Source organism: Hipposideros armiger, unplaced genomic scaffold (assembly GCF_001890085.2).
Source record: "Hipposideros armiger isolate ML-2016 unplaced genomic scaffold, ASM189008v1 scaffold_64, whole genome shotgun sequence".
Classification (NCBI taxonomy): Eukaryota; Metazoa; Chordata; class Mammalia; order Chiroptera; family Hipposideridae; genus Hipposideros; species Hipposideros armiger.
Window position 1 is genome coordinate 2,535,581 of NW_017731414.1, and position 12,884 is coordinate 2,548,464.

General features: G+C 48.4%; 1 protein-coding gene across 5 annotated transcripts in view; it reads left to right on the top strand.

The window, feature by feature from the left end:
* Positions 1–12,884, top strand: part of GATAD2A (GATA zinc finger domain containing 2A) — a 100,194-nt gene that overhangs the window by 58,003 nt on the left and 29,307 nt on the right. For 3 of the 5 annotated variants that reach the window (XM_019641987.1, XM_019641982.1, XM_019641984.1), the window contains one exon: positions 4,982–5,250. In XM_019641987.1, coding sequence (XP_019497532.1) covers positions 4,982–5,250 — 269 coding nt within the window. The remainder of the gene's footprint in view (positions 1–4,981; positions 5,251–12,884) is intronic. The other 2 variants (XM_019641985.1, XM_019641986.1) reach the window with 1 other exon arrangement.

Genomic DNA, 12,884 nt, shown 5'->3' on the forward strand with positions numbered 1-12,884 from the left:
TCCTGACAGGAAGGGGTGCCCCATGCCGTTCTGAGGACAGTGGCTGCCCCATGTGCAGGCTTCCACCTATCAGCAGACGTCCCTTAGCTTCTTGGTGTGGGTCTGGTAGATGGCTCATGCTCAGCACGTCCAGATTACCTGTACTCCCAACCTTCTTCCCTCAGATCTGCTCCTTTCCCATCTCAGAAAAACAGTTTCTTCTTTCTGCTCAGGCAAAACCCAGTAAAACAGCAACCCTCTCTTGCCTCATGTCCAGCTGTTAGCATGTTGTGATGTCTGTATCGTCTAAAGTACAACCCAGCATTTGGTCATGTCTCCCCACTACATCCCCTTCCTATCCTGAGCCACAAGATACAGATCCCCTTAGTCTGTCCCCACATCAGCAGATGATCCTTTAGAACAGATGGTATACCACAGACCTTCCTGTGCTCCCCCTGAGGTCAGTCCACACTCAGGACCTTTCTTCCCCCACCATCTCACGTTCACTTTCTTTGGGCTCTGGGAAAAGCACCCCAAGTCCACTTTTCAGAACAATGGCTCCGTCACTTCTCCCAAGCACATACTGCTAAGCCTCACTTTCTTCATGTCTGAAACAGGAATATTACTCATGGTAATCCTCCTCCTGGTATGTTAGTAGCAGAGTAATATAAATAGTCCAGATAGTAGTAATGATAATGCCTCAGGGTTATGGTTCTGTGACTCGTGTCCGTTTACTCTTTTTTAACTGGCCTGGGCCTGTGTGCCTGATTTGTGCTGTTTGCTTTCTGTTGGTCTCCCAAGTCCTGTTTAAAAATTCTGGTTTGTGGGCCGGCCGAGTGGCGTGTTGGTTGGGAGCTGGCTTGGGACGCCGGAGGGCCCTAGTTCGGATCCCACATGTGAGGGCCAGTGATGCTGCCCTCTACAGCTAAGATACTGGGGGGGAAAAAATTCTGGTTTCTGCTGCAGCATAATTCACCATTTGGAGTTTTCCACTTGAGGTTCTCAGACCAGTTGGATGGTGGCATTTTACTAAAATAATGCATCTTTTGGTAGAGGCCGTTGAAATTTGCATCTGACCCTAAGCCCTGTGTCAGTATTTTACCTTAGACTCGATGGCCCCATCATCCTGGGGTCGGTCTGTGCTGTGCCTGTGTAGCTTCTAGTGTGGCTGGGACATACCTGGGCTGCGTCCTACCACTGCCCTTCTGCCCAGCCAGGTGGGAGGATGCATCAGAACAGGGTTGTTAGGAGAGTAAGAAGGAGGGGCTGAGGCTGCCTGGGTTCCAGCCCTGCTCCCTGTATAGCAGCCTGTCCCTCAGGCATCCTTGTACCCTGGTGGCCCCCTTTTTTACAATGGGCATGCTGCTGATTGGATCTGCGCTGCAGGCAGCAGCCAGCACAGGATCCCTCCGAGAGCAGGAGGCTCTCAGTGGGCCTGCATTTGCTGAACGAGTGGGCCTGTGGTGGAACTTCTGCAGTCACAGCTTCCCCTTCATTCTCCCCTCACTTGACAGGAATTGTGAAGCTGATCCTAATTTACCAACTGGGACAATCCAGCCTTTTCACCTGCTCCTTAGAAAGTATTCTAATACACTTCCTCACTGCTTTTTTAAAAAAGATTTTATTGGGGAATTGGGGGAGGGGAACAGCATTGGGGAATCGGGAAGGGGAACAGACAAGTTGCTGTCCTTTTGTTCTTCAGTCTAGTTGTGGAGGATGTCGCTTCACTAGCCCATGTTGGTATTATCATTGCGCTCTTTCCGGGTGAGGCAGTTGCTTGCCGGCCATTGGACGGCCGCTCACGAAAGCTCACGCCCGTTGCTGGCCAACCCCACTGCAGCCTACACCGTCGCCAGCAACTCACAGCAGCCCAGCTCCAGGTTGAGCTGTTGTTCACCATCTTAGCTGTAGAGGGCGCAGTGTCACTAGCCCTTATGTGAGATCCGAACCGGGGCCCTGCTGCTCAGAGCTGGTGTCCCAAGCCAACTCCTAACCAATGCGCCACTCGGCTGGCCCACTTCCTCACTGCTTTTTGCAGAAATCCTCAGTCAGTTACACTTCATTCCTCGAGGCTGGTTTCTTCCTGAAACTTTGTCACCATCTCTGGGTCTGTGCCTGTAGGGCTGTGGCCTCCAGCCTTGATGTGCTGAGGGCACTGGTCCTTCCCACTGAGGAGAGGAGGAGTGCTTCCTACCAGCACCTGCCCTCCCTAGGAGTAATGCCCTGAGGAGCCAGGGATTGGCCACAGCAGGCCCCAGTGGGTGCTAAGGCAACCACATGTCTGTGGAGGAGGCGCCATCATCCATGGCAGGCCCCGTCCCCTCCAGCTGTGCTTGTCCTTCGTGTGGTGGGGGAGGGGTGCAGAAGGTCCCCCTAGAGTGGCTTGCCAGAGGCACAGGCTAGGCCATCCGTTCTGGGCCTAGGGTTGGCATAGTTCCAGCCCTTGGGCTTCAGAGTGAGTTGCCCTGACACTGCACAAGCAGCACAAGCCAGCGGATTCCCTGGCCCTTTGCTGGGACTGGCGGGAGTGGCACTGTGGCTGACTGCTTGTCATACACCAGTGACAATGAAGTGAGGCCACTTGGCACCACATTGCCAGTCTGGTTACCTGGCGGACAACAGTCTTGTTACCGACTCCCCTTCTTATCTGTGGGCAGTTGGAAGGACTTCATGCAGGGTCTGGGGGTTCAGATGAGGATCATGGATAAGATTTTGGGACTTAACCTGTGGGGAGCCCCACTGGGCTAGAGCAAAGGCTGAGTGGAGTAGCATGGGGCACTCTGAGTGCAGGATTGGGGGACACAGCATCATGTGTGGGGGTGCGTTCTCCCTATCTACCTGGGATCCCCTTTACCCCCAGTGGACACCAAGCCAGACTGGGAGCTTCTCCCTCAGGGTCAGAGTTTTCCTGGACCCCAGTGCGGGGTCCCCCTTGCCTGAGATCCTGGTCTCCCCTCATCTTCCACCCACACTGACTCCTCCCTGGTCCTAGGGGTATATGTACCTGCCATCCAAAGCGGCCCCCAGAATCACTCCTCATCAAAATCTCTAAATGTTTGAGGAGCTCCTATTTCAGGCTATGCCCAAAGGAAAGATGACCCACCCCTTCCATAATGACAGCCACTCAGGACAGTGATTTGTCTGCAGTCCCATGGGGAGACAGGATGGACAGACTCAGTGAGCAGGCTGATGGGGTTTGTAATCAAGGCATGCTGAAGACAAAAACTATAGAACTTTAGTCTGAGAGGCACTTGGGAGCATCCCTCACTTCCCTATGGGGCAGTGGAGACGACAGGGATGAGGGGATGGGGAGATCTAGGTGAGAGCGAAGGAATGGGGGTTGTATTGGGGCAGCTGGGGCTGAGCAGTTGCTACAGGTTAGACGGTAGGCCTAGGCTGGGATGCCAGGGAGAGGTTGGGGACAGATGGAGGTCAAGTCATAGCCCGTGGCCCTGCCTTCAATCAGTATGGGTAGGGAGCACCCCAGTGGTGACATGACCATGGGGAGACCTCAGTTTGATCCTTTTGGGCTGCCTGTAGGAGCAGATAGATGTCAGTGCCACGCTGGCTTAACACGTGTGCAGAGGGACTGCTCTGCCTTCTATACCAGGAGTGAGAAGCAGCTGTGCTGTCCTTCCTTCAGTCTAAGTCCATGGCAGGGCCTATTGGGGCAGGGCCTCATTTAAAGAGGTTGCGAGTGAGTCAGCTCAGGAACGTGTCCCCTATATGATGACATGGCCCCTTTGTTGGCTTGTGCAGCCCCCAGCCTCCCAGTCTCAGGGCTCCAGGACTGGGTTTGCCCAGCCCTGCCCAGGACATACCTCCCCAGGGTGTTTGCTGATGAGGAAGCAGGCACTGGGTATCCTGCCTGCGTGGACACAAACAGCTCAGAGGCCTTGAGTGTAAGCATACCACAGGTGTGAAGTGAGACTTTTGAAGGGTTCAAGAGGTATGTTCCTCCCTGGGCCCTGTGCTGGTGGTCATGGCTGCTGACTGTCCTGAGGAGAACTGGCACTTCGGGAATTCTGCTAGAGTCTGGCAGCTAAATTCCTTTTTGTTCCCTGGTAAACCCTTACAGTCTCATTTCTAGTGTCCTGCCCTATTGGGACATCGAGGCCAAGCTCAGAGCGGCCCCTTTAAGAGCACATGCCCGTGTCCCAGACTCTTGTGGAATGCCTGCTGCCTCCCTGCAGACAGACTTCACTGCCTGTCCTCCCTCTTGTCTTCTGTCTCCGTGAGGGTTAACAGCACTTCAGCTTGTTGTCTGGAACCGGTTCAGACTGGTTTTCTGGAAAGTGCTTTGTCTCTCAGATTGAATCCTGGGAAGGGTCATGTGGAGCCCAGTGATGTCATGGGATCAAAAACTGATTCAGCTGTTTTTTCTTCTTTTCTTTCTTTTTAAATCAAGATATGTATGTGCTGCAGGTACTGGGCCAGGCTTCACCTCACTAAAAGTTTACCTCACCAGCAGTCAGAGGGTTAAATATGACCCCTACTCCTTACCCACCCTGAGGTGAGCCTGGAGTGAGGAGGCTGCCCTCACTGAAAGGGAGAGGGGTCAATCCGAGTCAGTGCAATGCAGGGCTGGGCCCGGGAAGTGACCCTACTCCTGGGACAGTGATCCCCCTTCCAGATCCCAGACGTCTCCAGCCCAGTGCAGGTGTTCAGAATCTTACAGGCAGGGAGTTCAGAGTTTTCCTCTAATTGCTTTGAGTCTGGAGCACTGAGAATTCCCCTTCTTTCTGATAAATAGCCACCTTCCATTGTTCCTTTCCAGGTCCCTGCGGTCTCAGCTCTCCAGATACCCTCTGCTCCTGTCCCAGCTTTCCTCAGAGCTATGAAGAAATGCCCCAGGCATATTTTATAGGCCCTGTGTTGTACTTACTTCTGCCACTGTCACGTGGCGAGGAAAATACTCCAAGTTGACACTCTGAAAAGTTTCTAAGAAGGTAGCAACTCCATTGTGCCAAGTTTAAGTGTCATTTTTTCTCCTTTTTCAAAGTTCAGAATGACCGAAGAAGCATGCCGGACACGGAGTCAGAAACGAGCACTTGAACAGGACCCAGCAGAGGATGATGTGGAGAGCAAGAAAATAAAAATGGAGAGAGGATTGTTGGCTTCAGATTTAAACACTGATGGAGACATGAGAGTGACGCCCGAGCCAGGAGGAAGCCCAGCCCAAACATTGCTGAAGGGGACAGAGGTGACAGCCATGGGCAGAGGTGAAGGGCCAGCAGGTGACGGGCCTGTGGACATGCGCACCTCACACAGGTTAGTGGGAACAGCTGGGAACTGGGACAGGACCAGGTATGAGGAGGTGGGCTTGAGGCTGCCCCTCCCTCCTCGCCCGGCTTGCAGGAGGCAGCTTTTGGTGGGTTATCGTGTGGGCTCCAGCCCTGGCATCGTTGTGTCCTCCTGGCTGAGGGACTTCTGGGGCCTGGACATCAGTGAGTGGCATGCAGTGTGGATCTCATAGGAGGGGAAGCAGTATCCTCTATTAGCTCCCCTGTCAGCAGCAGGTCTTTGCTAAACTCGTACCTGTTGTCTATCCAACTTCGTGCTTTTGGTTTGTAAGAAAACTTGAGTTTTCCATTTGGTCATGCCTTCCTGCCTTGCAGATCTGGGGCTAAGGAATGCAGGGGGATGCTGTGCCCTTCCTGGGTCACTTGGCTGGGGTCAGAGTTAGGAGCCTAGCCCAGGGTACCTCTCACATGTGCCACCCATGCCTCCTCATAGGCAGCACATCTCAGAGGAGGGGCCACTCTGCTCTGGTCTTCTGTGGTGTCCTCTGTTGGTTTCTCCTTAGTCAGTACTGATTATTTCAAGGGTAACTTGCCTGATCCTCAGCTTTTGTGAGCTCTTAAGGAAAAAGCATGCAAGAAATAAGACTCATCGTACCACCCTATGTTTTCACTCAGAAACCTTCTTTTCACGCTATAAAGAGAAATTTAGGCCTAGCTTCTGCTTCTGTTGTCACCCCTCCCCTCAGGCCTCTGGTGGGAGCCATTCTCTCCAGAATGTTTACACCCAGATGTCCCATGATCCAGACTTCCCACTGTGGGCATGCTGGTGTGGCCATAGCCTCCCAGCCATCCCCACAGGGTCTGTCTCTCGTCTCCCTTGCGTCTGCCCAGGTGGGGGTGGACAGCACTCCTGTCCAGAGGGGCCCCAGGCTGCAATCTTTGTGTTAAATCCATTTTGGAACCCAGACTGCTGGTATCCTAAGGACTTCAGAGACTACCTAGCCTGGCGTTTCTCAGCATTAAAAATTCTTAACCTCCTCGAGATAAATCGGGAAATCCAATCCCCTCCTACTGGGAAAGGATCTTAATTTGGGGGCAGGGGGTGTGCTTTGCGTTTTAGCTCCCCAGAAAGACCTTTTCTGTCTGGTTTTGCTTTCTGCAGCCCCTGTTCTAAAGCCAGAAGCCTTAAGTTCCAGAAATAAAGTTTATTCTCTCTAACTTGGTCCTCAGCAACATCTCAGATGGGTGAAGAGAAGGAGGAGCTTGTGTTTGTGGAGAAATGCTGGGTCCCTTTCCTTCCTGGGCTGCTGGTGTACGTTTTTCCTGTAATCACCATGCTCCCCTGCAGGACAGGCCAGTGAATTGTGAGGGAGAGTTTAAGTGTTGAAAGAGCTGGAACCCAAAACAGATCTTCCTGTTACCAAAGGCTGGGCTGCATTTGGCCTCTGGGCCTTGTGGTTCCAGGTTTCCCCTACTGTGCCCATTGACTTCCAACCCAAGGGCATGGCACTTAGATGATGTGATGTTTTCTGAAGTTGATGGGGCCTTATGACACACAAAGGATGCAAGGGAGCAGGGGACAGAGATTAACCCAGGCACACAGCAAGGGTCCTCCTGCAGGTCTGGAGACAACCCAGGGAATCGCGAAGCAGTGTGAGAATGTGGAAAGAGCCTGGCTTTGGAGACCAGCAGGCAGAGTGGAGGTCAAAAATCACACTCCCTGACTTATCTTGGGCAGGTGATCTTCATTTGTGCTTCTTCATTTGTAAATGGGCGATAACCTCTGCCTTGCAGGTTGATGGGTGACAGATATATACCCAAAAATCGGCCCTGGTGCACAGCATATGGTGAGGGAAAGAAGTGTTAGCAACAATACTTACAGTCTTAAGCTTCACTCAAATAAAATGTCATGTGTACAGCTAGTGTCTCCCTGAGTTCTCACACAGATTGTTCTGTCTAGTTCATTGAAGAAGTACAGTCTTGAGTTTTGACAGAATTGTAAGATCTGTTCCATCCCAAAGCCATTCTAAAACTAATTTGTTCTGGAGAGAGTGACCACAATTTTGTGTTAAAAGGATCCAGTCTTTGGATCCTCATTGAGAGTGTTGGGCTCTGTACATCCCTTGGAAAGCTACACACACACACACACACACACACACACACACACACACACACGACCCTTGAACAATGGGGGTTGGGCGCCGGTCCCCTGCACAGCTGAAAATCCTCGTGTAACTTTTGACTCCCTAAAAATGTAGTTGTCCCTCTGTATCCATGGGGCATTGGTTGTAGGACCCCCCCACCTTCCCCAAATAATAAAACTGTGAGAATAGTCAAGTCTGCTATATTAAAATGACATAGATCAATGCATACAGTCAGCACTCTGTAACTGTGGATTAAAAACCGTACAGATATTTATTTTTTAGAATCAGTGTATAAGTGGACCCACACAGTTCAAATCTGTGTTGTTGAAGAGTCATCTGTGGTGTGGTTGCTCCATCTCTTTCCCAGGTTGGTGTGAATTAGGACAGATGAAAAAACACAGCTGTATCTAGTCACAGTTTAGGTTGGTGGAAGCTCTTTGACTTGAGGTGCACTGAGTCTTGTAAGACTATCATGCCAATTTTAGATTATTATGCTAAGAGAATTTCCTTCTTCTTTAATTGAGATATAGCATACATAATAAAAAGTACACGTATGCCACTTGATACTTTTCACAAACTGAACACATCCTATAGCTCGGTCAAGAAACAGAATGTTACTAGCACTCTGGAGGCCCCCCTTGTGCCCATTTGTTGTCACTTCCTCCCAAGGGTAACCAGTTTCTTGATTTGAACAGTACATATTAGTTTTTCCTATTTTTGCACATTAAATATATGGAATTATATAGTCTGCACCCTTTGCTTGCTTTTATTCAACATAATGTTTGTGGGTTTTGCTCATGTTGAATGTAGCAATGGTAATTCATTTTCACTGCTATATAGTGTTCTTTTCCTAGAATTTCTGATTGGCTCTTTTTTAATTAATTAGTTTATTTATTTATAAGAAATTTTATTGGGGAACAGTGTGTTTTTTCAGGACCCATCAGCTCCAAGTCAAGTAGTTGTCTTCAGTCTAGTTGTGGAGGGCGCAGCTCCTTGGCCCATGTGGGAATCGAACAAGCAACCTTGGTGTTATGAGTCTGCACTCTAACCACCTGAGCTAACCAGCCGCCCCCCAATTGGCTCTTTTAAAAAACTGCTTCTTTTTCTTTCATGGCTGTCTTACTCTTATAACCCAATTTGGGTGTCTTGATGACTAGAGGGAGTTTCTGCTGGCTTCTAGCAGAGAGAATTTCCTTTTTCTTTAAGGAAGTGGCTGATGAATTGAAATCACCAAGATACAACTTTTTTTTTTTTTTAATTACGTTGGGGCAGTTTGGAATGTACAGAAGCAGATAAAGGGGTAGGATCAGTTTTCTTTCCTCCATAATCTCCCTCTCCATCTCTCTGACAATTTTTCTGACTTAATCTCCCAATATGTGTGTGTTTTATTTTCAAAATAAGTCAAGGCTGGAAGGCAGCTTCTAGCAATGATTGAAGGACGAGAAATTGTCAGATCCTTTCCCCAGAGAAGCAGCTATGAAGCAAGACAGAATTGACCCAAAAAAATCAACTGTTTTAGCACTCTGGAAATACATCAGAGGCATACAACAATCTGAGAAGTGTTTGTGCTTAAGTAACTGCTGAACTTTGGGGAGAACAGTAAGAATCTGTGACTTTTGGCCTGGGATTCCTCCCCATGCCCTTTCCTAGCTCTGTTGGTAGCAAGGTTTTGCTTGGCTGGTGTAGGCCATGAGGACCAACAGCTTCTCTGCAAAGGTGAGAAGGGGCTCACTCAATTTAGAGTGCTGGGCAGCAACCCTGCCCATGGCCTTACTGATTGAAGTGACAATCTTGGAGATAGGCAAGTGAGGAGGGACAGTGGCTCTATTAGCCCAAGGTTGCAGTCATGGTTGGGACAACATACAAAAAAACTATTTGAAGAAATAATGGCCAAAAATGTATTTGAGGAGAAGCTCATCCAAGAATCTCAACAAACCTTGTAGCATAAATACAGATAGCTCTATACCTATACATAGTCCGACTGTTGCAAGCCAAAGAAAAAGAGAAAATCTTGAAAGACGCAAGAGAAAAATGACTCCTCACATACAAGGGAGCATTAATACAGTAACAGCAGACTTGTCACCTGAGACAATGGAAACCAAAAGGGAGTTGAATGACATTCAAAGTATAGACTTAAGGAAGAAAACTGTCAACCCAGAATTCTACATGCAGCAAAACTGTCCATCAGAAATGAAGACAAAAAAGACATTTTCAAATAAAGACTGAGAGAATCCATTGCTGGCAGACCTACCAGTTCTTCAGGCCAAAAGGAAAGAACATTTTGGTAACTTAGGTTCACAGGGAGAATTAAAAAGCACTGGAAATAATAAATGTGTGGACTAATATAAAAGATTTCACCCCCCCCCCTCATTTCTTCTTAAAAGACATAACATTATATAAAGCATTGACTGTAACACTGGACACAATTGACAAAACAGCCATTTCAGCTCTCTGGAAATTGATCAGAGATACAACCTATTATGTTTATAACATATGTAGATATAACATACAGGACATTAATTGTATGAAACAGGAGGAATGAAATGGAGCTATATTGGAGTCAAGTTTCTACATTTTATCAGGATCAAGTTAGTATTAATCTGAAGTAGGTTGTGATAAGTTAATAAGATGTTTATTGTAATCTCTAGAGCAATTATTAAGAAAAATAACTTTAAAATATAGCTAAAAAATCAGGGCTGACCAAGTGGCTCAGTTGGTTAAGAGCACGAGCTCTGAGCAACAGGGTCGCCGGTTCGATTCCCGCATAGGCCAGTAAGGTGGCTGGAACCGAGCTGCTGCTGAGCTGCCAACAAGTGGCAGGATGGCTCAGCTGGTGAGATCACATGCTTCTAACAACAAAGTTGCCGGTTGGATTCCCCGCATGGGATGGTGGGCTACGCCCACCCGCAACTAAGATTGAACACAGCACCTTGAGCTGAGCTGCCCTGAGCTGCCAATGGGTGGCCCGGTGGCTCAGTAGTTAGAGCGTGCGCTCTTAGCAACAGAGTTTCTGGTTCGATTCCCTCAAGGGATGATGGGGTAGGCCAACCCTCAACTAAGATTGAACATAGCACCTTGAGTTGAGCAGCTGCGAGCTGCTAATGGGGCGCTGGATGGCAACTGGACTTGGAGCTGAGCTAGCTGCGCCCTCCACAACTAAGACTGATGGACAACAACTTGGCTGTTCCCCTTCCCCAATTCCTCAATAAAATCTTAAAAAAAAAATCAACAGAAGAATTTAGTGGTACACTAAAATATTTAACACAAAGGCTGTTACTGAGGAAGAAAAGAGGAACAAACAAGAAGGAAGACCTGTAGAAAACAAATAGCAAAATGACAGATGTAAATCCAACTACATCGATAACTGCATTAAATGAATGGTTTAGCGGGCCAGCCAAGTGGCTCAGTTGGTTAAGAAGTTGGCTTGGGAGTGTGAGCTCTGAGCAGCAGGGCCACCAGTTCGGTTCCCACATGGGCCAGTGATGCTGCACCCTCTACAGCTAAGGTTGTGAACAACAGCTCGACCGGGAGCTGGGCTGTGGTGAGTGGCCGGCGACGGTGTAGGCTGCAGCAGGGCTGCCGTTAGCTACCGTGAGCGGCCGTCCACTGGCCGGCGACCAACTGCCTCAGCCATGAAGAGCGCAATGATCATAATACCAACATGGGCCAGTGAAGCAACGTCCTCCACAACTAGACTGAAGAACAAAAGGACAGCAACTTGTCTGTTCCCCTCCCCCAGTTCCCCAGTAAAATCTTAAAAAAAAAAAAAAGTGAATGGTCTAAACACCCTCAGCAAAAGGCAGGAATTATCAGACTAGCTCAAAAAGCAAAATTCAGCTTAATTATATGTTGTCTATAAGAGCCATTCCTTAGATCCTTAGGTAAAAGGATGGGGAAAGGTATACCATAAGTAACCATAAGAAAAAGCTACAATGACTGTATTATATCAAATAAAATAGGTTTTAAGACAATACTACTAGAGCCAGAGAGGGACATTTTATGACAATTCATCAGAAAGATAAAATAGTCATAAATGTATATAGTCACCTAAAAACAGAATTCTAAAATACCTGAGGCAGGGCCGGCCGAGTGGCGCGATGGTTAAGAACTGGCTTGAGACGCCAGAGGGCCCCGGTTCGGATCCCACATATGAGGGCCAGTGACACTGCCCTCTACAGCTAAGATGCTGAACAACAGCTCAACCTGGAGCTGGGCTGCCGGGAGTCTCCGGCGACGGCGTAGGCTGCAGCCCCTGTGGCAGTGGGTTGCCATGGGCTACCCTGTGTGGCCAGCAGCCAGCGTGAGCGCCCAGCAGCCGCAGTGAGCGGCCGTCCAGAAGCCGGCAACTGATGTGCCTCGCCTGGGAAGAGCGCAATGATGGTGCCAACTTGGGCCAGTGAAGCAACGTCCTCCACAACTAGACTGAAGAACGAAACGACAGCAATTTGTCTGTTCCCCTTCCCTCAATTCCCCACCACTGTTCCTATCCCCCCAATTCCCCAATAAAAATCTTTAAAAAACAAAAAAATAAATAAAAATAATAAAATACCTGAGGCATAGCATAGCTGATAGGACTGATAGTAGAAATAGATAATTTATCAGTTGTAGTTAAATATTTCAATACGCCACTCTCAATAATTGGTAGATAACTAAACAGAAGATCACTAAGGTTCTAGAAGACTTGAAGAGCACTGTCGACCCATGTGGCTAATGGGTATCTATAGAACGCTCCATCTGGTGACTGCAGAATACATTTTCTCACGAGCACATGGAACTGTCTCCAGGGTCTTAAGGATGGCTGTAATAAAAAAAGATGGCAGTAACAATCATTGTCAAGGATATGGAGAAATGAACCCAGATACATGATGGGAATGTAAAATGGCATAAACAGTTTGGCAGTTTCGTACAAAGTTTAACATGAACTTACCATGTGACTCAGCAATCTATCCAAGGAATGTACCCAAGAGAAATGAAAACATACGTTCATTGGGGGCTGGCCGAGCAGCTCAGTTGGTTAAGAGCTTGCTCAAGAGTGCGAGCTCTGAGCAACAGCGGTTCGATTCCTGATCCAAGCTGAGTTGCCACTGAGCTGCCAACAGGTGGCAAGATGGCTCAGCTTTAAAAAAAGAAAAGAAAACATACGTTCATACAAAGGCAGGTACATGGGCATTCATAGCAGCATGATTCCTAATAGCTAAAAAGTAGGAAAAATCCACATATCCTTGTACTGTGTCTATACAATAATGAAAAGAAAAAACATCGATACAGTGCTCAGCATGGATGAATCTCAGGCTTGTCATGCCAAGGGAGAGACACCTGACCCAGAGATATGCTACATGTTGTGGAATGTAATCTACAGGGAGTATACAAGCAAGCAAACAGTGTAGAGATGGAGATACATCAGTGGCTGCCTGGAGCAGGGTGGGGTGGGTGGTGGTAGCAGTGATGAACAGTTCATGGGCACTTTCGGGGTGATGGAAGTGTTCTGAAATTGGATTGTGGTGATAGTTGCATAAGT